Source organism: Phalacrocorax aristotelis, chromosome 1, assembly GCF_949628215.1.
Source record: "Phalacrocorax aristotelis chromosome 1, bGulAri2.1, whole genome shotgun sequence".
Lineage (NCBI taxonomy): Eukaryota > Metazoa > Chordata > Aves > Suliformes > Phalacrocoracidae > Phalacrocorax > Phalacrocorax aristotelis.
The window spans coordinates 94,009,646-94,035,981 of NC_134276.1; the positions used below are offsets into that span (position 1 = coordinate 94,009,646).

Below are 26,336 nucleotides of genomic sequence, written 5' to 3' on the forward strand. Positions count from 1 at the left end.
TCCGTGGTTAAGTCATTGAGAAAGTGTACCTTCTTTGTGTATGCAAACATTTAAGGAAAGCAGAAAAAGTTATATAAAGGTTATTTCAGAACTTGTTTTGTTAAGAACTGAATTATTATTCTAACACACTAAAATATGCATTTAAATGTCTATATTCCTTCACCTTAGAAATATCAGAGAGCATGATTTTAATTTAGCATAATCACCACTGCCCCATAAGCCTACCTCTTTTGGCACAAAGGACAACCAGCATTGCAAAGCTGACTTTCCCTTCAAGTTAACCGAATACAAATAAGGCTTTGAAGAACAGCAGTCAATCACTGTCAAACAAAATTCAGAATCAAATTACAGATGTTATTACACTAAATATCAACTTTGTAATAGTTGCAGTACTTCAAAGTGATTTCCAACATACGGTATCTACATACCTGTATGCTAAACATTTCTCACAGAGTTACGAATGAAAATAGTATTTTTCATTAGGATTCTGGAGCTAATTTTCAGAAAAGTGTTAATTACCAGTAACTTCCATTAAAGTTATTGATTACAGAGAACACAATATTTCAGAAAAAAAACCTGTTATCATTTACCTTTGACTAAAAGCGTTAGGCAAAACCGGTTAACCAGGTAATGAAAACTAGTACCACAGGGAGAAGAATAGTTCGTTGAAACCATTTGTCCAAATGACTTTTAGGCATAATCTACACTACAGAAGTTTAACAGTAAGGCTTGCTTCATTCTTCAGACTTCCGTGCTCAATTTTAAGGCACTGGCAGAAGCATGGGTTGCCAATAAACAAGGTAACATACCACCAAGATCAGTATTCATCCTGGAACACCAGGATCAGTATTCATCCAGTATTCACCATTTGAAAAGTACCAGACCTGACTGGACGTCACATTACTTGTTTCAAGCACAAACTCTGATCTAGAAATCACGTGCCATGAGTCAGTTCCCATGCTGGCTAGCTGCCTGTTGTAGACAGTCTGACAGTTCTCTTCCAGGGAAGAGACTAGGAGCCCTCACCTTCCCTTTAAGTCTACCACACGGTAAGAAAACCCTTCTGTTCCTGACAGATCATTTTTTGTCATCATCCACATATAGTTCTACATAAAGAATCAACTAAGTATTATAATAATGTCTTGCAAAAGAAGGAGTCCTGACTTCCTGAGCTTGCAGGGACAAGAGGCCATATAAGCATAGCTGCAAATTTCTCTCATGAATAAAGATGTTGCAACGGCTAAGGAGATGCCAGGACTGACTAGAAAAGGGATAAGCAACAATGATTGAAGGATAAGAATATGCACATAAGAATATGCAACATATGGAACATATTCCATATGTTGCCCCAATGTCATTCTGAGTTAGGCATCAGGCAGAACAGAGCTCCTGTGATTAACCTGCAGACACCCTGTACCATTAGAAAAAAAGAAATCTGGACCCTTATACTACTGATGAATTAACTGAAGGGTAAACATTCTCAAAACAGTGGGTAAGAGTCCATGAATAGGGAATTAGTATAGGTTTTTGGCTTCATTTTGTTGGATTTATAAAGTTTTTTGTATTTTAAGTGGTGAGAGCTTATTTAAACTTTTTTTTTAAACATACCTTTGCAACTATAGGGAAAAAAAAAGGAAAAAAAAAATCTACAGGCAACCTGACATTTTCCAAATGCTTATCTTTGGCAAATGTCATTTTACAGGCAACCCAAAATGTGTCCTCTTAACTTATATTAAGCAGCACTTTTAAAATAATTGCTTTAGGTTTTCTTAAATCAGAAAATTTGTATATCAGAAATAGTCTGACAGATTTTCTCTTAGCCAGTCTTTATTTAATGAAAATTCTGACATAGCAAAAGCAAATACCTGAACGGTCTTTGGCATCCAGCTTAAAATCCTTATACTTAGAAAAATCAAACTCCACTTTGGTACATGCTTGTCCTTTGTTCTGCAGCAAAAAGGGAATTGATTTTGTGGAACCAACGTAAACACCACCAAAGTCAAACAGTTCCTATAAGTTTAAAGAAAAAAAAAATTGCATCAAAGTCAAGTTTATCATGGAACAGAATGTGAAAAATACAACTGTTCAAAGATCCACAATTTATAACACAATAACAGTCTTGTTTATTGTGTTATTGTGTTATAATAACACAATATTAATCAATATTGTTTAATATTAATCAATATTAATCAATATTGCTTGGTTAATCAATTGTCTTGCATAACCCTTACCTTTAAAATCTTCCCAGGACATAAAACGCAACAGTTCAGAATTCAATACATAAGTCCAGTTACACCATCAGAAAGTTTTCATCATTCAGTAAACAGAACAATAGATTCCTTTTCCCTTATTGCTTTTTTTTTCCCTGTAACTATCTCAAAGAAATCCCTCCTTTTTAACAGTTTTTCCACATTGTCAAGTTTAAAAGCTAAACCTGTCAGCTAGCATTTAGTGCAACTGTTATATGTACAATTAGTTTTTAATTTGTCTTCCTAAATTCTTCTCTTTGATAAATTTCACAGGACGTTAGTATAGGAAAAACTGAAAAATATGAAGTAAGGATGAGCTACATTGACATCTAGACAAAGCAAAACACTATCAGTCTTACCAATTGCTACGCTTTCTTCATACTTACCACATCAATGTTTACTTCAGGGATCTCTACAAATCCACCAATTCTAAGCACCAGTACTCCTGAATCCCGCACTGCTACCTAAGTGAAGGGATGAAAGTGTGATTGCTGACAAGGTCATTTTCACATAACTATTTCACAAAATTTGTCATAATTACATTAAAAATAGTTTTTAAAAAAATACAACCAACCTACCCCACAGATATAGAATGGAGAGAGACTTTCAGCATAATTTGTAATGAAAATACAAGTATGAAAGTAACACTGCCCTTATAATACAATGCATTTTTGTTAGGGAAATACAAAGTAGTAAAGAAAATGCCTTCATTTTCTAGAAAATATATGTACGGATTCAAGTGAGAATTGGCCTCAAAGAAGAACCAATCATGCCTCTACAGCATACCGTATCTGGAATAGTCATAGCTGTCAATTAAAACAAACAAAACTAAAACCAGCAAAAACAACAACAAAGTTTTAGGACAGACCAGCCTTCTGCAGACAAAAAAAATGTTGCAGGAGGCTGTATCACTGGAATGACCAGTTTTCTCCAACAAGAGAAAGCTGAGTGGATGGGTTAGATCTATTCTGCAGCTGTGAGGATTGAAAAGTATACCAAAATATACCAAATTGCTTGACAGAGGTGCTGGTACAAAGTAGATGCTATTCTTCTGAGCAATGCTCAAGCTGTTTTAGAAGTGGAGAAAAAAAATGGATACTAGGTTAAGGGAGCATAAGGTAGGCAGCCACAGAAGATGAAGAATCCAGGATTAGAGTCAGAAAACGTAGAAAAGACCAGCTTCATGATAGCATCCCTTTTCCCATTCTCACTTATCTGACCAAGGACAAGGTTGGGAATCAGGCACGCAAAAAACAAAATAGGATTAGATATCTATTGCACTCCTATTATCAACTCAAATCTATTAGTAAATCCATCTCTAAGATGTCCACAAAAAGAAGTCAAGAAATAAAGACACTGCAGTGTTCCAGTCCTGCTCCTCTATAGATCATAAAAACTGCAGATACGTCTACATGATCTTCTGAAGAAAATCACACGTTACTTTCAACAGCTTGTCAATGGTATAATACGAATCAGCTCCAACTGTGAAGATGTTTCAGAGCAGGACTGACACCAAAATAACAGAATAGGTTATAGCAACCATCAGCTGCTATAAGAAAACATTTTTTTTTCCTTTTTTTTCTTTTTTTTTTTTTCTTAAAAAGCATTAGAACACTGGAGATAAAATCCAAAAGATGATCAAATGTACACACATCTCCACACATGAACACACAACATAACACTCAAAAGACAAGTTCTTCCAGTTTTGAATACCTCCACTCTTGTATCAAAACTCATTTTTGCATTCGGAGTGAAACAGATTTTGAGATCGGCATGGCCTCCCACAGGTACCACCCCTTCAGAAGGGGTAATCATCATTCCAGGCAGTGGGTTTGAATCAAGAACCTTGAAACACAAACATGAAAGATTAATAATACTGAAAAAAGTAAAATGGGGGGGAGTTGTTTGTAGGTTTTTTTTTAAATACCAATATATCATGAAGATTTTACATTCTTACAACAACCTGCATAATATATATTAACTTGAACTTAGAAGTTTGGGGCAAAAACACAGGCAAACAAAATACTAGAAGCTGACAGTTATCCTGTTTAGGAATCTGTTATGAAATAATTTTTGCACACCAGTTAGAAATGTCACAATTTGGTTTTCGGGCTGTTTTCAATAAGTTATTAAAATTAATACTTTAATATATAGGATATTCTATAAATCATTTTTTCAGTGACAGATAAATTCATCACTTCATTTTTGACATCCTTGTTAAGAAAATGGGACATAGGACCCTAATAGCATAAAGTTCAATAATAATACTAGGAGTAAATATTCAGTTTATCCACAATTAGTAAGGACAAAATAGAATCTGTTCTCTTCTAATGCATACAAACAGGTAACTTTTTAAAGTACAGTTACACAAGTGATAATGACCATGACCAGCCAGCCATCTCTTGGCTTAAGAGTAATTGTGGAGGTTTAAAAAACTGGGTATGCTTGTTTTTCTTATTGATTATGCTGATTTTATTCTTTCAGGCCCATTCTCCAAGAGTGTAGTAATAATACTTGTCATTACAATGCTCAGTTGATGGATGGAGAAATATGGTACAAATCAAAATACATTAATTAAGTTTCTTAGTACCATAATAATATAGTAACAAAAATTCTGACGATTTTAATGAAAATTATTGTGCATCACTAAATAAATACAGCAAATTATTCTATGATCAGGAGAACTAATAATGTTGGGTTTCCTACTAATTTGTGTATTATGTCTTTACCCACCCTGGCACCCATCTCATCTCTTATCCAGTTCATAATACAGCCTCTCTTCCTCTCAGATGTTAGTCTAGGAAAGTAATCACATTTGCTATGACTGGTCTGACTGGGCAGCCAGTTTGAACAGGATGACTAGCCAGTTTGCTTTGTCTCTCAAAATATAAAAAAATCCAAGCTGTAGCTGTTTTTTTTATACATTACACTAGCAATGGGGTCTCCCCTTACCACCAGTTCTCAGGAAACTTCCAGAATCTTTTATACCATTACCACTTGCCTTCTCTGTCATTCCATCTATCCATCAATCCAAATTTGTCAGAGGGACAGAATTCCTACTCACATAAACCTTGTTTCTTCAGAAAATCAGACAAAAACTTAAGTAGATGTGTATCTAATAACTGAGAACAAAAACTGTAACATAATCTGATAAAATTAATTCCCTTCTTCCCCACTCCAAGAAACTAAATGTGCTAAAAATAATTTTAGCTTACTTGAAAGTACGCGTGATTGTATCCTGTGTTTTGAAGAATGGCTGTCTTACAAATAGATAAACCCATTGGGCTGTGACTGAAGGGTATCCTTTGTTCCATAAATTGAACTTTAGTAGTACCAAGCTATAAAAAAAGAAGAGAAAGCAAGCAAACTATATAGCATTTTACTAAGTACAAATAAATAATTCAGCCTAATTTACTTTTCATTACATAATGAGCTAATATACTTGTGGAAATGCATAAATTAGAAGTATTCAAATAGACAAACACAGTCTAAATGTGAGACAAGATTTACTTAATGTATTGAACTTATTTAGATTCAAAATGAACAGACACAACCCCAGAGATATGCCTGGGCTAATTTCAAGACAAAGAAAAATATTTTAATTAAATCTAATTTAACAGCATAAGCTCCATAATTTTTTTTAATCCTAAATGTGTGATCAGGACAAGATACTTCAGAGTTTTTAATAGCAGTAGAAATGCTAATACTCTAATTTACACACATCCTGGTTTACATATGGCAACTTCCTAGGCTTCAAAAGAAGAGGAAGAAAAGAAAAAAAAAGCTACTGGGGGGCAGGGCAGGAAATAAAAGAAAGCAGGCACACCAAAAGGAAGGGAAAAGTTTTCTTGGCTCCTAAAAAGGAAGTTTTAGAGCATGCAGCCAGTAGAATACAGTAAAAAAGAAAAAAAAATGTGTCTCCTTCACACTCCCTGGCATATAACATAAGATGACAAATTATTAACCTAAGCTGAATTTCACTGTTTAGAAGACTATCCAGAACATTGCTTTTCGAATTATCATATACCATGTTCAAATAACAATACAAAATTACATTATAGCCTGTTGTTACCTTGAGGCTCTGAAACATACACACACCCCCCTTCATTTTTATCCCTTTAATATATATCTGAAGAACTATCACACCACCTCTCAACCTTCATTTGGCTAAACTAAGTGAGCCAAGAAGAACAATTATCACTTCATATATAAGGACCGCTAAGTTGTAGTGTCAAAGGAAGTATATCATGGAAAGCAAGAAGGCGGCAAATTGTCTTTGTCTTGCCTTCTCAATCATGTCTTTGGAGCAAAATTGTTAAACATGTCAAATAGAAGCCACATGAAATTAGCATAATTTTTTCATGCATGATAATAGAAATATACTTAAGAAATTACTTTTTTTAAAAAACTCCATATATTTTGCATCTCTAAATCTGTTGTATGAATTGTTACCTTTGCAAAACATTTCAACTTAATTGTGTTTCCTCTACGCACACACAAGTTGAATTCTCCAGCTTCTGGAGAGTTGAACCCTGGATGCCAAACAACTTCACACTCCAGATCTCTAAAGGCCTCCACAAAGCCTAAATAAATGTTCATAATTTACATGTTATAGCATACAGATGTGCAATTATCAAATTATGTTGTGTAATTAGAAATAGCATAAGCACATTGAAGTGAAAATGACCTTCTTATTACTGATGACTAAGCCTACATTTCAAAGGTATTGAACATTACGCTGAATTAAGTAAAATTAGTTTCTGAATTCTCATGGCAATTGTATAATCTGTTTATTAGTATCCTGCAGTAAAAAACACTGAAAGTTTACTGGTATTTTTTAGCCATGAATTACTCAAATAGCCAACATTTAAAAATAATAAAAGAACAGGCTATCCTTCTTGTAGAATAACAACTTTGGGAAAGACTGTATACATTTTCTTGCTTACTATTAAGTCTTATCAGCAGAAATATCTTTTCTCAAGAACCAGAGCACACCAAGCTCCTGATCCAGCCAAACCTTGTTTGAACTGTGTAATGCCAATTCAGTTAGCATTTAGTTCTTTAATAATGGAGCTCCAACATACTCCTGCGCAACACTGTCTTTCAAAGGAAAGCAGTAAAAGCTAATGTCTCACACACTTCTAACAAATATTGATCCATAATGGAAGTGAAAACTAATCCCAGACTGAATTCCATTTGTGTCACTCAGTCCGTCTACCTCAACCTCTTAGCAGCTCCATTCATATAGTGCTTTTGGAAAATTTCCTATCCTGACGAGGTGTATGATACTGCTAACTGCCATTAAATAGCTGCCTCACTTTTGAGGTAACAGAGAACTGTGCTGAGAGAAATTATTACCTAAGTGGTGCTAGCTGGACGTAGAAACAACAAACTGGACTGAGTATGCACTCAGATTAGGGCTTATACAGGGAGCGCTGCTATGGTACTAACATTGACCTGATACTGCTTTTGGGACACACTGATATTGACCCAAATATATTTTTAAAAAAAATTAAAATTTTAAGTTACATTTTAAATTAAACAAAAAGTTTATAGCATCAGCTGAATGTTTGTCTTACTTAACATTATTGACATTTAGGATACGTGCACACACACTGTACTTGCATAGTATACCTTTGGCTGGCTGTATAGAAAATGCAGTTCCTCTATCTGTAAGTATAGGTTTCCAAGTAAACTCAGCAGGATGGTTTCTGCGATTGTATATCCTGACAGTTGTTCTAAACTCTGTCTCTGCTAGGTAGCCAGGAACAGGATTTAAAATCAGTTCCCTTGCAGACAGCTCAAGTTCAACAGACACTGCTTTTGCAACTACCACCACATGCCCAAGATGTTGGTTGTTTATTGTGTAAGTAAAAGATCTGTAACATAAAAGCAGATATTTCTCAATATTTTTATGTATTTATTATGTTGTAGTCAGAGTAAAATTATATGAAATCTTTAGCATGAAAATGCTTAACAAAACAACTGAGAGTGAACACAGAGTTAAGACTGACAAGAGGAAGCAATTTGTAATTGTTTTGCATACAACTTAAACCACGTCAGAAGTGAAGATCATCCCAAAGGATGATCGACCTCATACAGTCATTTTAACAGCATTAGTAAAGTGAGTGTTCGGTCTCCATACCAGAAGGCTAAGAAAACAGTTTGCCTACATGTTTACCCATGACATGAATCAAAAGATCTGAGCATAGATTCAGTGATGCAACACTATGCCAGAAAGAGCACGGTATTTTCCATAAAATTTCTCCTAACAAATACAATGTAATAGCAAACATTCTTCCCCTGATACACCTGTGGCTATACGGGCTTTTGACAGAACAGTTTGTTGGGTGTTTTTTAAACCCTAAAAAACATTATTACGCTAGCAAAATTTTGCAACATGAAACAGCATTAATTATTGCAGTATCACCACAAATGAGTGTACACCATTAACAGTTACCATAATTACACCGAGTTTAAACCAGCCACATGATTTTTTTTATTCTACTACTGTGAAGAACATACATAAATCAAGACAAATATAAGAAGCCTTACCTTTTAAATACTCCAAGAGTGTTTGTCTCGAATACAATTGGAATATGAGTCTTTGTAAGAGGAGGCACCACCTGACACAATGGACTTGTCTGCTGTAATTCATCAATTTCAATCTCAATCTGTATCCATATATGAACTAACAAGTTATTGATGATGTGCAGTTTTCTGGCTGTTGTAGAATACACACAAACGTCACCAAAATCTAAAGTAGAAGGACCTGGAATATGTAAGAAATAAGATCTTTTACACTAAAAAGTAAAAGTTAAAAGAAGGAAGCATAATTACTAAAACATTATGATCAAAACATTTTTGTTCCTCAAATTACAGAATTAGCCAGCTAGAACAATCCTGTAGCAGAACAAATTGACACTAAAATTTGGAGGTAAATACACCATGCATGTTCTGTGAATGTTTTCAGTAGTACAACTCAAAAGCCAGCACCACCATTTATTTCTTAATTCTGTGTGTGTTAGCCAGCTATGAAAATAGGAAAAGCAATGTGCTCATTACTGAGGGTATTATTAATAATCATAAATACTTCCTTTTAATAATCAGATATTTAAATGGCTGGACAACCAGCAATCCACTGAGAATTTATATACTTAAATTCTTATTTGCTCCCTGATGTGCGAGCATTTGGTTTAATAACACCTGTAATTTTATGGTGACAGAATTATCTCAATACTTTATTTACTGCTATCACCAGTTTTTATGCTGGTCTGCAACTTTAGTGCTCACGGCACTAATCAAACATCTTATAAAACTTTAAGTACTTTTTGTATTAATATGTTTATCTTATTCTACCGTTCCCCAAGTGTATCAGCATACACCACTACACTACTCAAGTTCTGGCTTCACTGAAAATAAAGGAAAAAAACCCAGAAAGTACTGAAAATTTTCACTTTGCTGCTAAATAATTTTAATGAATCAAAAATTGAGCTTATAATAGACCTGTTTCAGTACCAAGTGTTGTTAATAGACGAGGCCCTCACAGATTTTAGAAGGTGTTACTCCGCATCACAGAGCATTCTACTGAAATTATTTTGAAGGAGGATCCTGAAGAAGTTTTACTTTTTTGGGGTATCACTGTTCACAGTTAATTCCCAGAAACATTCTGAACACTCCCATGAATCTTGCTGATATTAATGCTGGTACAGATAATATCCATAGAATCATAGAACCATTAAGGTTGGAAAAGACCTCTAGGATCATCAAGTCCAACCATCAACCCAACACCCCCATGCCTCCTAAACCATGCCCTGAAGTGCCATGTCCACACATCTTTTAAATACCTCCAGGGGTATTAAATACCTCCAGTAACAAGGCATAAGGGTATGAGCAACCCTCATATGATGCTGTGTTGCTTTCTCTATAATAGGCTGTGGAACGAGCAGTCTTTAAAGGAAACTCTCCTTTTACATGTTCATACCAAATCTATCTCAGTTTTTTCTGAAAAGTACAAAGCTTTAGTTAAACACTACTGTAGATATCAAGCTGCCACCAAGTCAAGCTATTTTCTATTTAAGGTGAACGATTATGAGTCTAAATTGCGTTACTATAAGTGCTTTTGTAACAACTATATGCATTTAGTAACCACACTAAAATTCTTACCAATGAGTATCTGATGAAGCTGCTTGGATGTCAAAGTTAGACTACAATCTTCCTTCTCTTGGGTAGAAGATGGCATAGGACTAAGCCCACTCCAAACCTGTGATAAGCACGAGACATCTTCTCAGAGCAGGATCAAAATTCGTATGGTTTCTTATATGGTAAGCACGTTATGCTTACATTACTACTCAATCATTTAACTTACTTCTTTGACTGAAGATTTAGAACCAATTGCTGCCAATTTTCGTCTAGTTAATAGGCAATTCTCATCTAAAGGAAGCATTTCGAACTGCAGCTTCTCCTTGTGAAAATCTGTGATTGACATCTTTGGTGACATAAGCCCTTCAGCTGGTTTAAGGCCTATGTTCACAGAATTGTTATAAATATAAAACTGCCTATAGGGGAAGGGAAGAAAAAAAATAATATGGAAATCTAGAAGTTTGAGCATTCCATGTTCTACACATTAAACTATTTAAGATTTTTAAATGTAAGAAATAATACTTCAAGTAGGAATATCTCATTATTAAAAACACTTGAGCACAGAAAATGCCTTGAAAAGTCTTTTATTGTACTGTTTAGACAAGGATTAGTATCTATTGCACATTGGTGGCAATTGCTTAGCTAAATAGGTTGCAAGCACTATGGCCACCAAAATATAAATATTATATCATGCCTAAAATACCTCTTAAAGAACAATTAAGTTGTAAAGTCAAGCACTAATAGCCCAGTTTTCAGAGCAATTTACTTATCTTGGTCAAGGTTCAACTCCAACCAATTTCACCTGCAACCAAGAGATTTGAAACTTCCAGAGACCTTACATAGATGTCTCATATCAAGTGTTCAGAAAAATTGCTACTACATGTGATAGTAAAAGTGAAATTCATTTCCTAACTGTGAAATTTTCCTTTCTGTTCTTGCTCCTCATACAATGTACCTTGAATATATGCATGATGGTCATATAAATAACAGTTCACCCACTACACACCACCAGTTCCTTTCAAGAAAGCCACACATCACGTGCATGCATAAAAATAAAATAAATCCAGCTCTGCACACTCTGCCTGAATCACAATGTATATACACAGAGCAAGGTAAATTGAGATTACAAGAATAATCCACTGGCATCAATAATTCTTAAATAATGAGTCTTGCAGATTTAACTCTCTTAAGGTATCACTTCTCTTGCTTTAAGAGTTTACAAGCTTTATTTTTTTTTTAATAAAGCTTTTATAAGTAGCTGAGCTGTCAGTTCTGCTTTTCCATGATTTTGCTCTACACCACACCAACCAAATACACAAATTCATGAAGTGAAAATTTACTATAAGGCTATAAGATGAATACAATCCTTTAATCTTATCTACTTCATTCTGCAAATTCTATCATAATTGACATACTGAACCCATCACTTTGAGTGAGCCAGACAAACTAGTTGGAAATATGTACAATTTATTTTATAAAAAGAAAAGAGAATCCAATACAATAAATGTTAGGTTTTTCCTATTAACCATAAGAAACTCTTCTTAAAACTTGGCATTTATTTTAAGTTCCATGCCTCTGTCCCTACATTTTATGCAGGAAATGAGTAAATGGGCATTTGAACAAAATGGGTTTTGAATGCATTATAAATGAAGGTCCCAAGACCTTAAGCATTTCAGCATGGGACAAATTTAGTGGTGCCACTACGTTAATTCTGCACATATATACACATATTTTTCCTCTGAGACTAAAATATTTATTTATCCTTTAAGCAAAGTCTTACCTAGTGTCATCTTTCTGTAAACGATGCTGCCTTAAACTAGAAATGAAGTCTGCGTAGTATTTCTTATGTGCTTCTTTTGACAGTCGTTCACAGTCAGTATAAGAAAATTCTGGATCTATATAATTATATCTCTCAGTCTTTGTGAAAATAGTCCTAAATATTTAGAGAGAATTGTAGTTTCACTACACGTGTGAAATGATTCTGGGTCTTGTTAGAGAGAAAACATTGATTTTGCTACATACGTATTTCATTGCAAACATGTTTCTTATCACAGCTGATTATTAATATTTGACCTTGTAAAAGTAACCATAAAAATGAAATATTTAAACTGTAATAGCTACAATTGTAGTTTCACATAAGAAAAGCAACTCAAATTCATGTGCAAGAGGCTCAAGGTTAAGTAGAATGTAAGAATGCAGTGAAATTTAAAGACCTTTCAGCCTTTTGGGGGGGGAGGGGCAGCAGAGAGTAAACTATCATATGAGTAACAAGTCTTGATCTACTATACAGTATGTACAAATGTGTAGGTTTAAATATTATATTTGTATAATTTTTACCTGTACTTTTTATTCCGTTCACTAGGCCTAATGCTGGCTGCGCGATCATTAGGAAAAGCTATAAGTGCATCACCCTTACAATTCCTGTTTATCCAGTGAGTATGAATTTGTGTTTGGGTTGATTTAAGCATTGCCACAGGGGCTGTACCAGTGCACTGTCCTGTGCCATCAGCCACAAACTGTCCAGTTGCATTGGAAATCATTGGTGTTATACCTTAAAATTCAAATAAACATATTACACACACTTACACTAATACTTTCAAAACAAAATTCAAAGTATTAGAAAAATATTTCTTAATTTATACTGGTCCACCCAGCAGCCCAATAATCAGTCGCCCATCCCATTATGTTTTCCTCAGACAAGAGGGAAGAAGGTATTCAGACCATACTAAGAGCCAGCCAACTTCCCTGGCCTAGATCCACTACTATCCATCCAACCACTAATATGTCCAGCTGCGACGCTTTGTCTTGCACGTGTACATGACTGAACACTCAGAGCTGCCTCTGTCACGACGCTGTTCGTAGTGTCCTGAAGTTTGACTTAGGGCTGCAAACACAGGCATGATTTTTGACAATGAACTCCCCAAGCTATCCCAACTTAAAAAAGAACTCACATCTTTTCCACTCTAGTTTTAGAAAAGCGCGTACACATTAAAGTCAAAGAGAAAAATTGTGACAGAAACCATGCGTTTCCTCACCACTTCTACATAAAGATACACATTTAAAACAGCACTATAAATAAATAAATCCATTCTTCAACTGCCCCTTCCTCCCTCACCTGTAAAAAATTGATACATTAAACTAAACATGTTCATTTTACCCACTTTAGCCTTACTTTACTCTCAAATGGCTACCAACAAACAAAAAAAACCAACAACAAACAAACAAAAAAAACCCACCCAACCCAAAACCAAAAACCAACCAACCTACTTTTCATCCTCCAAACTATAGGAGTGATTACAACTTCCACTGCCCAGGGAGGCACAGTTTACAAGAAGCTTCATTCCAGTCTCTTTCCCCCACCACAGAATACAAACTACAGAGAGAAGTATGCATTCACAGAGACTGGGAGAACTAAGGAAGATATAGAACCCATCTATACAAGAATCTGAAAACCTTACTTTTCCTCCACACCTCAATGTAGCTTAAAAGCAAAACACAGATACCAGTAGCCTACAGAGTACAGATAGCCCTCATAACCTCTTTATACACCTGCAAATAGGAGCAGAAGGGGGACGTTAATAGAGCAAATGCTAGACAAGAACATTTAGAAAATCTGACAAAACTTGAATACTACACTACATCTTTGATTCACAGAAACATTTTAACTGTGTTTTTGAAGCAGAAAAACTGCAGGAATTCTGGATTTCAACAATAAAACCCAGAAATTGCAAAACTTTAGTTTCTTATTAATTCTTGATTGCCATGGTCTTGAAATACCTTCCTGAAAGTAGCAGGAATGTCCAGTGGCTTACCAACCATTCTGGTATTTGTAAAAAGAACATCATTTTATCCTGCCTTTCCAATTACTCCCTCTTTTTACGTCCCCACAATGCTTTCTCTGAAAAAAAATGGGAATTGCCTTCCTTTTTCATTAGCGAGTACATCTTCAATTGCACAGCAGTCAGTCAAGGTGTATTCATGCTCCCCTCCTTATCTACACACAGAACCAGATGACAGCCCTGTTGCACCACTACGACCTGCAGATGCTACGGCATACGTGATGCTAGAAAAAGCTACGTTTCCCATGACTCGTTCTAAAACCCAGTGACAGGCTTAGTCAAATCTACTGTAAAGTGGTTGTTCGTGGGACATGGTAGGAATCTGAGGATCAAATTAGAGACTAATTATTGCGTACCCTGAAAGATTCTTTATAGGATGAAAAGAGTCAATGGACATGGGACAGGTAGCAGGCTGTATTAGCTGGCAAATTCATCTGGCAGTAGTAACTTTAAATCAATAAAGAATGGCCTGTTATCTTTCCTAACGTCTTTCTGTGCTTTACCCATCTCTCTACTTACAACTGAAACATACTCGCACTGTGCAATGGCATGGCTGCCAAAAAATGAAGCCTTTATTTTCTGATTTATAAAAGTTAAATAATCGTATGATGAAAATGGATGCTTTAAAAGTTCAAATTTTGTTAAAATATAGGGGTGGGATGGGGGGGTGTTTACCATTATTTTAGCTATTGTTTTATACTCTCATGGGTGTCTGTTGTACAAATGAGCATTCCCTCAACTCCCAAAGAGATATTTTTAAAAAATAAACTACAAATAGTAAAAAATTCTATTTTAAAGTGTTAAAAATGTACTTTTAAAACATTTTATCACTTGTCACTTATCTTTTTAGCATCTTACCAGGATTAATTTTGAATAGAATGGTTTTTTGTTTGGATTTGCACACACCAATAAAGCTCAGATATATTTGGTGAAAGGACTTTGTCTTCAAAACCTGTAAATTATTTTTCTCTAGTCCTGTACCAATGATATCAACAACTTGCTTCACTTCAAATGTTCCCATTTGATGTGGAGAAAATGAAAATATCACAACCTAGAAAAGAAAAGTCATTATGACACAAGGCAGAAAAGCAAAGAGAAAACTTTTGTGTAATTCTGTTTAATTGAGTCACTTGTCTCCACACTCACTTCTAAGATAGGTGTTCAAAACCGGGCTTTTAGCATATACCAGCTGCCACACATAAATTAGCAATATAAGGAAATATAAAGCTGCTACACGTTAGAACACCACACAGTCTCACTTGCTCATTTCTGGGACAAATTGTTCTTTCTTGTGCCCTGAGTTACAGGTTTGTGGAATTATAAATGTCTCCATATTTGACTTAGCTTTGGCCAAGTTTCTTCCATTAAAAGATATGTTATATTATTTGAATATTCGTGATTTACTGAAAGAAATTAAAATAATGCTGCAAAGGCTTGTGTATAAATCAATCTTTTCAAGTCAGTAAAATATATTAAAAAAAAAAATCTAAAGCCAGGAAAAACCCGGGTAAAGTTTCTTTAGTACTGCAATTATTTTTTCCAAATTTAAAATAACACTTTTTGCTTCCTAGAGTAAAGGATAGAGCACTGAAAGACTCTACATAAGGAGAAAAAAAAAATCATATATTTGGCTGATAGTAAACACCATGGCTACTGAAATGAAATTGTTCTAGTTTACTTTCAATAAATCCCACTGGTGACCACTCTAAAGTAATCTGCATGTCTACATAATCTAAAAGAAAGAGGTAATTACCTTTGCTGAGTTTTTTTTAATTTTTCCTTTCTCAGGAGAAATATTAAAGTGAGCAGTCTTGCGAAAGCTGAATCTTACTGGAAGGGACTCAGATTCATTTTCGAGTGTGCATAGAACTTGTGTTTGTTCACCCAGGAAACAGTCCATAAACTTAATAACTGGTCCTGGATTAAAAGTTAACACGACAGGAAGCCCAGAACCTGTCAAAGCTAACTCCATGTGAGGAGGCTGATTCACTGCAATAGACAAACACAAAAAAAAACCCAAAAACACTTCATACACCTATTAGCTTACTAACAGAAGAGTCATCCTGTAGTTGTATGGTTGCAAAAACAAAATAATACCATAATAGAGTATAATTTGTAGTGCAATTTTCTATAACCTTAATACAGACATGCTTCCTTATAATGGCTGTTAGATAACTTATCCCCCATTAAGGGATTTGAGGGTGATCAAATATTCACTTGAAAATGCTCAAAACTGGTAGTAACAAAGTGCTGGTGACTTGCAAATGGATGGGGGGGGTTTATGTCCTCCAAATACTTACATTTATAATTAAGTTCTAGGTGTTCACTACCAGCAGGTGTATTCATGACATGCATGATTCCCTCCTCCCTTCTACTCACTGTTGAAAGAGTTTTTGGTGCTAAAGCATTAAAGATATAAGTTACAATACTTTATTTGTATTGCTATAAATAAAATAAAAACAGGTTTCCCATAAAACTGCTAAAAAGATTTTTAAAAATCATGATATACATTTTTATCATCTATATATACATTTCTGATAACATACTTGTGATTGCTGTGCCATCATCACTGAGGGCCTGCAGATAGCCATCTTTATTCCCAACAGCTTCAAATCTCAGAAAGAGTACGTAATCTCGTTTCAGTGATGAGTCATTCACTCCAAAGTCCCTTTTAAATTTTCTGTAAGAGTCACAATCTGTACTTACCAGACAGGAAAAAAACAAACCACCAAACCCCAACCCACAAAAAAATCAAGGCTTATTTTTCATCATCCAGTCTGGCTTCTTTGCTGTTGGATACACCTTGAAGAAATTATCTTTATACTTCCTTTTGGAAAATGAAACAGTAACAACTTTAAGTTCAACACATATTGTATGCCTATTATACTAGTAATTTGGTATCTTTCCCAGTCTACCACAGTTTTATAAACAAGTATTATATGCATAATAGTCACCTATAATTAGAGTTTAAGTAAGAGAAAATGGCAAGAGCTCATTTTCTTTTTCTTTTCCTTATCTGAAGAAAAAATGTTGCTTTACGCTACCTTTTTTTTTAATGGAATGAAAACTCTCCAAAATGTTTCAGTCTCTTGTTGATGAAATATATATACTCTTTCATAATGCCGCAGATACAGTATATCTTTATGAAATAATTCTGCAGTCATTAAAAAGGAACTTAATTTGACACTGTAGAACTCTCTCAACAATCTTGAGAGATTCAACATATTTAATGGAGCTGCAATTAGTTCCCTTGGCAAAATCTAATACAATTCTTGTTCTCACAAAACAAGCTTAACCATTAGTTCAAATACATTCTTAATGTATTATAGAACATCTCCCAATAATCACTTCAGACTTTGCTTTCTCATTTGTAGTATCACGCCAAGCAATTTCTTTTAACACACACACAAATACATAAGAAGTAATTCAGAAAAAAATCTGCAGACACATTAACTTAAAACTATTTTCTCTAACACAGCTCTTTACAAAATTGTTTAGACCAAGCAACTTTTGTGTGCATGTGTCTAATTTGGACCACTCACTCACTTTGGACTAAAGCACAATGTAACCAAAGATTTCTCATAAGGTAGCAAGGTTCCTTGACTGGGAATACACAAGATCAAGGTGGAAACATCTACATCTTTTGTTCTATTTTTGAGGCTTAAGTCTTGTAAAGCAGCATCTGTACTCCTCTGAAGATCTGTCCCCTAAAAAAAAAAACCCACAAACAAAAAAAACCACAATCAAAATGTGGAATAATTCAGCCTGTTCTGCTTCCCCTTTTGTATTTGGGGTTTTTTTCCCCCTACACTAACATTTTCATGTCTTTCATGAGCAGAAATATGTAACATAAATAATAGCATTGACATAGTTACATATCACATGGCTAATTAATCAATTTTTCAGCATCAATTTCATGTCAATGTTTTGAATTCCCTTTTTTAAAGGTGATGTTCATTCAGATGATTTCACTATCTGAGATAAACAAGCGAAATCACAGATGTTTAACATCTTAGAATATCAAAATATACTTTGATAACTCCTACTAAATTATAAGAAATCCAGTAGGTCAAGCGAAGGCCAAAAAAAAACCCCAATAAAACAAAACAAATAGACCCAGGGAACCTACTTAACACTGTTGAGGTTAAGATGTCACATAGGGAAAGAGAAATACCTGAAAGACTTAATTCCAAGGTTAATTTATAGTAAAAAAAGGTATGTGTTGGACAGAAGTTTCAGAAAACCTATTGATCAGGAAATAGTATAACATAGTAAACACTACTAGAAGATAAATGTTGAGAAACAAAAAATGCAGAAGCAGAAATTAAAAGAAGTTTCAGCTAAAATAAAAACCAGAACACTATCTTACCATCTCTCCTCCAACAGCATTGTCTTCCAGTACTGCTACCCAGTCCATACACTCAGGACTTTCATTGTAGAGAAATATTTGTTCAGTCTTCGAAGACCCAAAATAAACTGGTCCAAAGTTAATGCATTCCAATATATTTCCACAAGACACTCCTAGAACTTTAAGAACTTGTTCAACCACAACAGCTTTGATCCATACTTCAGTGCAGCCATGACCTTCCAACTCCACTCTGTCAGTAAGAGTAGCAAGCAGCAATAGGTAATATAGAAAAGTGTTAGAAATATTCAGTTTGGTTTATGTTAGAACCTAGGCAAAACTAAACCAAATCAGAGTGTTTAAATCATTGGCTTTTCATAGATAAACTAAGCGGGGCAAGTTCGGGGAGGTATTTTTGAGTTTTTCCCCTTTTTTGATGTTTGAAACAATAGGAATGACATCTCAAAAGAATCAGAGATGTTCACAGATGATACACTACTCTTATTCCTGAGGATCTGTATGTAGATATCTATCTAGAGGCTACAAAAGGCAAGAACAGGAAGAACTGAATTTTAAGTCACATATCTCAATAAATTTAAAACAAAAAAAGGAAACACATCCCCTCCCAAAAAAAAACCCCAACCACAACCTATTCACTATTATAAGAAAATAGGATTGAAAAGGACTTTCCAGATTGGTATCCACTTCCAAATTCAGGCACTTCCTAAAAAGACTATATTCACCATTTGAAGAGAGACAAGATAGGCATTTAAAAATAGTCTATTCTTAAAAACCTGGTGGTTGCAAATACATCCCCTCCATTTAAAGTAAGATACAGCAAATGACATCATAAAGTTTCTGAGACTCCTGAAACACACAGAGCCAAAAGAAAAATAGCAAAGTTACAGAAGCTTAAAAAAAAGTAAGGAACACAGGATGTGGAGAAAGGTGAAAGATACAAGGTCTTGGTTAGCTGTATACTTGAAAGCGGTGCAAACATCCTATATCATTACAACTTATTAGAGATCTTTGATAACACAGCCAGTATACAATTTATGCATCACTGTTCTGTGGAAATAATATAATCATCAAATTAATTTAATAAAAATAAATGTTGAAGACAGCAACTGACACCTAGGAGCTTAACTTTATCCAATAAACATTCATAATATAGGCTAGAGTTAATAACAGGCAAAAATGTAATTTATAGAACTGTTTTTCTTCAGTCATACACTCACTTTAACACTTCTTTGATGATTCCGGGTACATCGGTGCAGATGTCCACTTTAACCGTCTTCATAGATTTTGGCTCTACCACTCCACTGGTAGGTTCTATGTTAAGCAGGACACCCCCATCATATAATATTTTAAATGTACCTAAAAGAAACAGAATGATAAACAAAATGTTACACAACATAAAGTTGTAGATTTATATTCTTCTACTACACATTTGGAATTACAAAACACGTAATGCAGATATTTACAAGCAGTACATTTTCCTATGGAAACAGGAAACACAGAGTTTATCTTTTTCAAAACTATTTTTAATACAGAGTAGATCACAATTTCCAGCTTTCTTTATATATCACACCCACATGTCCAATGCCACTCTGCAAGTTGTGATTGTAACAGAAAAGGTACTCACATTCCAAAGAAAAATTACTATATCATAAAGCAGCTCTAAGTAACATTTTTTAAGCTATGGGATATTTTATACTCAGCTCTAGGCAGCTACCATAGCTAGAAAGTTAAGTGCATATTGCAGATAACAATAGTTTTCATGATTTGGTACGTACACAACACAATTTACTGCAGAAGAGAACAGTGAACATCTCTAGGTTATAAAAATATTTTTTAAAATGTGAAAAAATTATGAAATGTGTATTTAATACACAGCAGCACTAGTTATATGTCATATCATAGATAGCAAGAAACTGTTTCAAATGTTGGAGGAAAAATGCAGTGCTTAACCTCAGACGATAGATAATCTCTGCTATGAGATCAGACGCAGGAACAAAGGACTCATTTTGTGCATGGGATGACATGTGAAATGAAATCCTTGAGTCACAGGCCAGCATGCAGCACTTCCTGCTGATACAATTTACGTGCTGCCTGTTAGTGCGACCTGCATTACAATTTGCAGAGCCTACAGAAACACAGATTCAGCAACTATTCCTTTGTCTGCCCTCAATACATTCTTCATTAACCATTACTTTCATTCTAATTTTGCCTGTATCCAATCCTGCAAAACTCTATCATGCAGCCTGCATGCATCATGCAACAGAGTTTATAACTAGAATCAGTTCCTATACAACATGAGAAATTGCACACCATGCAAACTAGTTATAGATGCGTATGTAATATAGGTTATCTCATTTTCTTTTTCTAATCATCATTCCTCAAAGAAAGAAGTTGGTATGTATGAGAAGAGCTGATTATATAAATCATTTTAAAAATTATTAAAATTTAAATATAAAGACTACATCTTTAAGTTGAGCTGGCTAGAAAAAAAAATATTTTTTTATTTTAATATTGCAACCCATCTCTGCGTTTCTACAATCATGTATTTTCTGTTGGTACAGTATTTCTTATTGCAATCTGCGAAGCAAATGTTCACACAACCTTGGCCTAATGTAAATAAGGATACCTTGTGATATAATAAACAGTCGTACAAGTGAGGAACAAATATAACTAACTGCCTTAAATTTGTTGTTTGAAACTCAGCCTAGTTGCCACCCTACTTCTGGAGAAAGGTATCTGCAATTTTGTCCAGTGGAAAAGGCAGTCACTTGGATCACATGAGCATTCTTACGCTCCATTCTCCATGCTGCTTATACTCCTTGGAAGGGTCCCTCACAGAAGCTGAGGAGTGTAGATGTTTTGAAAGCCGTACAATTTCAAAAGCTATGGCAGCAAGATAGAAGACCTCTCATTATCTTCAGGTATCAAATACGGTTCAACTCCCACCCTAGGTGACTTTAGCTCTGAAAGTACAAGGAGCTTGTAGTTGCTTATTTAATAGACAGCTGTTGGCATCACAGAATCACAAAGACGACAAAGCGAGAGCTGATGTGATTTGCTGCTATTTATGTTGGGCAGAGTGAGACAATAAGCAACTGTTATTTTTACACCTTTCAGATGGGACTCAGAAGTAGAGAACTCCTAAAGCTTGGCAAAGTTCTAAACTCATTTTTTCTCCCCTAAGTGGAAACATAGCACTGCCTACAGTAGCAACAGGCCATTTATAGAACATTCAGCTACAACACTCATAATCTGCATAACCCAGAACTTCAGTTAATTTCTACTTGGCCAGTTTAGTGTTAACTTGCATAAAATTACGTTTTCCAAGAAAATAAAATATTTGTACAATTTAATGCATATTAAATGTTTACCTGAAGCTGATCCATGGTTCCCAATATTAATCTCTCTACTAACTATTTTACTGTTTGCAATGACTGCACCGAAATTAATCTCTGACTCAATTTCCAGATAACAGCATGGAATTAATCTGCAGAGAAAAGACATGTTTATATTTTCCCAAAACTTGAAAATACCTTTGTATTTTTAAAGAAATTTGATTAAGCACCTCAGTGGAAGAGAGTTTTCCTACCAAAGTTTATGGTAGGAGTACTTCACTTCAGCAGTATAGCCTACACAGGGAAGATGTAAAAAAGATCTAGCTATCTATCAAGCTGTTTACTTTAATTACTAACTGATGTAACTTTTAAACAATACAGCTTTAAACAATTAGTTCAAACAGAATGTATGTATTTCTCTTTAATTTTAAATACTTTATTACAGTACAAATAACTTTAAATAAAATTATCTTGAATTAGCTGCATCACAAAATAAGACTGAAGTTAACATTCACCATATTTCATTATCAGTTGCCTGAACTAAAAGCAGAGAGAAAACACGCATGCCAGTTTCAATTTACAGTCTTCTTATTTTAGAGATACTTCATGTGGCTTCAACAAAACTTATTCTAACAGACAGAAGTTGATAGCAACACAAGTTATTTCTATTATTTATTGAAGAGCATCAGCCAGCATGACGACATCACTGTACTGGGTACTGCTTAGCCATAATGAAAAGATCCTACTCGCTTCAGGAAACTTCTATTTTAAAGGTCCCAATTTCTAATACAATCACACCTGTGATCTCACATAAAACTATGTTTGAAATCAACTGGAATTTTACATCAGCACAGCAGTCTATCTCCTCTTACCCACAAATAAGAACACACAGGAATAATTGCATCTCATGATCTGCATTACATGCAGTACAGAAGACTAAATGGAGAAGGAAGATAAATCTCCTTGGCCAGGCTAGGTAGACTTTGCCCATACAATCTATTGCATAAAGGAGGGGGGAGGAGAAGGGAAAGGGGAAGGGAAAGGGAAAGGAGAAGGGAAAAGGAAAGGAGAAGGGGAAGGAAAAGGGAGAGGGAAAGGGGAAGGGAGAGGGAAAGGGGAAGGGAGAGGGAAAGGGGAAGGGAGAGGGAAAGGGGAAGGGAGAGGGAAAGGGGAAGGGAAAAGGGAAAGGGGAAGGGAGAGGGAAAGGGGAAGGGAGAGGGAAAGGGGAAGGGAGAGGGAAAGGGGAAGGGAGAGGGAAAGGGGAAGGGAGAGGGGGAGGGGAAGGGGAGGGGGAGGGGAGGGGGAGGGGAGGGGAGGGGGAGGGGAGGGAAGGGAAGGGAAGGGAAGGGAAGGGAAACCAGGAAAAAACTATCAGGAGTAGAGTAGACTTGAAAAGACTGTAAAAACTTCACATGTTCCAAGTATTCAGACATTCTTCGTTAGAAAAACGAAACACAAGTATCTCTCCTCTCAAGGTCCAAATATGTAACTTCCCAAGTACACAGGAATAAGCATGAATTCTAAGTGCAGCAAGATTTTCTAATAGATACAGACCTGTGCAAAAAGGGAGAGAGTAAAGTTAAACATTTGGGCGTTTGTTTTTTAGTACAAGGTGGGGTTTTTTTGGCTGTTCTGGTTTGCTGGTTTGGTTTTGTTTAAGTTTTTTATGAAGATGGAATTTACCCCTGGAAATGCTGAATTTCAAATGTTTTCTTAGTATTTTTTAAAAACAAAAAAAATTTAATTCTTAATTGTTATATTTCAAAAAAAGAGTTTGGATGCAGAGTTTCAATTAAACTTTAAAAAAAAAAGAACACCCAACCTCAGCTGGCTTCTTTGAAACACATTCCCAAACCTTGAGTATAAGTATTTTCTATGGCAATCAAATATTTGCGTAATTAAATCATTATACTTTTATTACTAAGCACATCATAAGTCCATGGTGCTGTAGAGATTAAGCTAAGAATGTTGGTTGGTCTCCAAAACTTATATAAAATACATGACCCACAAATCAATATGACTAACCACTGGATCTAGTCTCATAAGCCAGGTAAATACATAACAGCTCTCTCCTTGCACACTAAACAACTGTGCTATTAATGTCACTAAAGCACAATAGAAATAACATTCCCATTATGGCATTTTTTATCAAATAAATGGTTACAAAAATAAATGGAGTGTTACTGCATTTTAATGTCATATGGGAAACTGACCTCTCTTACACTCTCAGCGAGTATCACCCCAGACTAAAGATTACCTTAAAAAGAATGGCAGATGTGATTAAAGGAATCACACAATTGTTGGATAAAAGGTTAAATCTCTTCATGCTTTTTTCCTAAACCACCAGAGGACTTTTCTTTCAATAAAATTCTATGGACAAAACATGAATACTCATAATTTCTACAAGTTCATAGTGAATTAAATATATGTACAGATCACCCTATAGCCAATACAGAAGTAAAAGCTGAAAAACAATATAGTGCCAAAGAATTTAGACTACAAATAAGCTAGTAGGTAAGAGAGAAGTAGCAGACATTTGAAGAGGTCAGTCCGAATAACATCAGTAACTTCCAAATAATTCATACAAGAACACATTATCTTTTATTATATTTATTAATTTTCTGATCTTGCTGCCACAGGTTTAAAACTTAATTCTGTTTTGCAGATGTACAACTCTTTGAAGGTACTGCCAGTACGCAATCTGAGTGACATTCACCAGAGACAATGAAAGTAAGCACTATATCTGAGTTGGCCAAAGATCATAATTTGTCACTGATAAGAAATTTTGTGTCACAAAAATATATAGCAATTTCATGTAAACCTAAGTATAGCCTTAACAATTTTTAAACTCATTTCTTTAAATTCTTGATGTTTTAGGAAAAATATCATTAGTGTTTACTACATTATAATTATTGATACAATGGAAATAACAGTGTTATTAAAAATGTAAAAAAATGCACAAACTTTTAAATGGGAAGTGAAGAAAATACATCAGAATTAATTAAATTTGGGAGAGGGGGGAGTGTCTCTACCTCAAAAACAGAACATTGCAATTGTTTCCTCAAAAATATTTCCAGGTTATTCCATCAAATGAAACACTTTTGTGGACATTTCATAGTGACATGGCAATTTTTATTTAAAAGAAAATAATCTTTCGACTAGTATTTCTCAACCAGTGCTACACTACGTACATTATTTTCTCAAAATGGTTAATGATGCATTTTAACTATGTTTGTATAGAAAATATAATATTATGTATTTAGTGACCCTTCAGTGCAATAATTGAATATAATCTCTCTATAAACATTCGTAATGCATGACACGAAACATATTTTGGAAAAGACTGATTAAAAAAAAGAAATATAAAGTATATTTGTTTTTTCGAAACAAGCCAACATGAAAATTATTATAGCATGTCAGTTTCTTTCCCTGCAAAAGCCAGTTAAACATGAAGATTTGAAATACTTAACAATCTACCACAAGTCCTTTGCAGAAAGGAGTCATCATTAGCATTATCATTTGAAGTGGTGTTATGTCCACAGTACTACCCTAATAAAAATTTTCAGAATATAAGAATTTAAGAATAAAAAATTAAACAGAAAAAAGTAAAAATAAAAAACAAAATATAAGAATAAAAATTTAAAACATAAAAAAATTAAAGTATTCCCTAATCACTTTATTCTTCTAGGAAAATATACATTGGGGCAACATATTTAGAGACAGCTATTTTTAATAATAAAATTATCATCTTGAATTACTAAGTTCTGTACTTTATGAACTTTATGTACTTTATGAAAAGTCATCCCTGTCTTTCAGTCAAAAAAAAGCATTTAGGGCTTTCCATTTAAATTTCTCTGAAGTTATTAAAGAAAGCTATAATAGCATTGTTTAATTCCGTGTTCTAAGAGAATAAGAGTTTAAAAACACCACAGGAAAGAAAACCTAATTGATTTTGTTATTTCCAAGTCTTCTGATTGTAGACAGACTTTTGATAAAAAGAGACAAAATTTAAAACAACTTGAAAACCCAGCTTCAGACTCCACTCTTTGTGTCGTACATTAACAATAGCATAACATTCAATTAAAATAAAAAAAATCCCACAACTTTTAAGATGAAACAAGGAAATCTGTGAAAAAGATCACAACATAAGAAGTAAATGAAATGTAGGAGTAAGTATTGTTTATCTGAAGGCAAAACTTTATGTGTTTTAGGCTAGCATGACACATTTGTGGGATTGCTCGATTTTTAAGAACAACTCATATACTGAATAACCTCCATAGAAATTCCTTTCTATCAGTTCATGAAATTTTTAATGTTAAGAATTGCATAAAAGCTATGATTTGCAGTAGTTTATGGGATTCATCTATCCTAATTCAGGCATCTAAAAGAGGGACCTGTAAACAGA

General features: G+C 34.5%; 1 protein-coding gene across 1 annotated transcript in view; it reads right to left on the reverse strand.

Moving 5' to 3' along the window:
* The window catches only part of CFAP47 (cilia and flagella associated protein 47), a 349,717-nt gene that overhangs the window by 318,488 nt on the left and 4,893 nt on the right, over positions 1-26,336 (reverse strand). The window contains exons 3-21 of the mRNA XM_075097894.1: positions 21,968-22,083; positions 19,814-19,952; positions 18,600-18,828; positions 17,777-17,937; positions 16,777-16,910; positions 15,984-16,219; positions 15,089-15,281; positions 12,729-12,942; positions 12,172-12,324; positions 10,618-10,807; positions 10,416-10,512; positions 8,805-9,021; positions 7,884-8,128; positions 6,702-6,832; positions 5,465-5,587; positions 3,963-4,094; positions 2,636-2,713; positions 1,866-2,010; positions 226-320 (exon numbers count right to left, since the gene is read on the reverse strand). Of these exons, the coding sequence (XP_074953995.1) occupies positions 226-320; positions 1,866-2,010; positions 2,636-2,713; positions 3,963-4,094; positions 5,465-5,587; positions 6,702-6,832; positions 7,884-8,128; positions 8,805-9,021; positions 10,416-10,512; positions 10,618-10,807; positions 12,172-12,324; positions 12,729-12,942; positions 15,089-15,281; positions 15,984-16,219; positions 16,777-16,910; positions 17,777-17,937; positions 18,600-18,828; positions 19,814-19,952; positions 21,968-22,083 (3,028 nt within the window). The remainder of the gene's footprint in view (positions 1-225; positions 321-1,865; positions 2,011-2,635; positions 2,714-3,962; positions 4,095-5,464; positions 5,588-6,701; positions 6,833-7,883; positions 8,129-8,804; positions 9,022-10,415; positions 10,513-10,617; positions 10,808-12,171; positions 12,325-12,728; positions 12,943-15,088; positions 15,282-15,983; positions 16,220-16,776; positions 16,911-17,776; positions 17,938-18,599; positions 18,829-19,813; positions 19,953-21,967; positions 22,084-26,336) is intronic.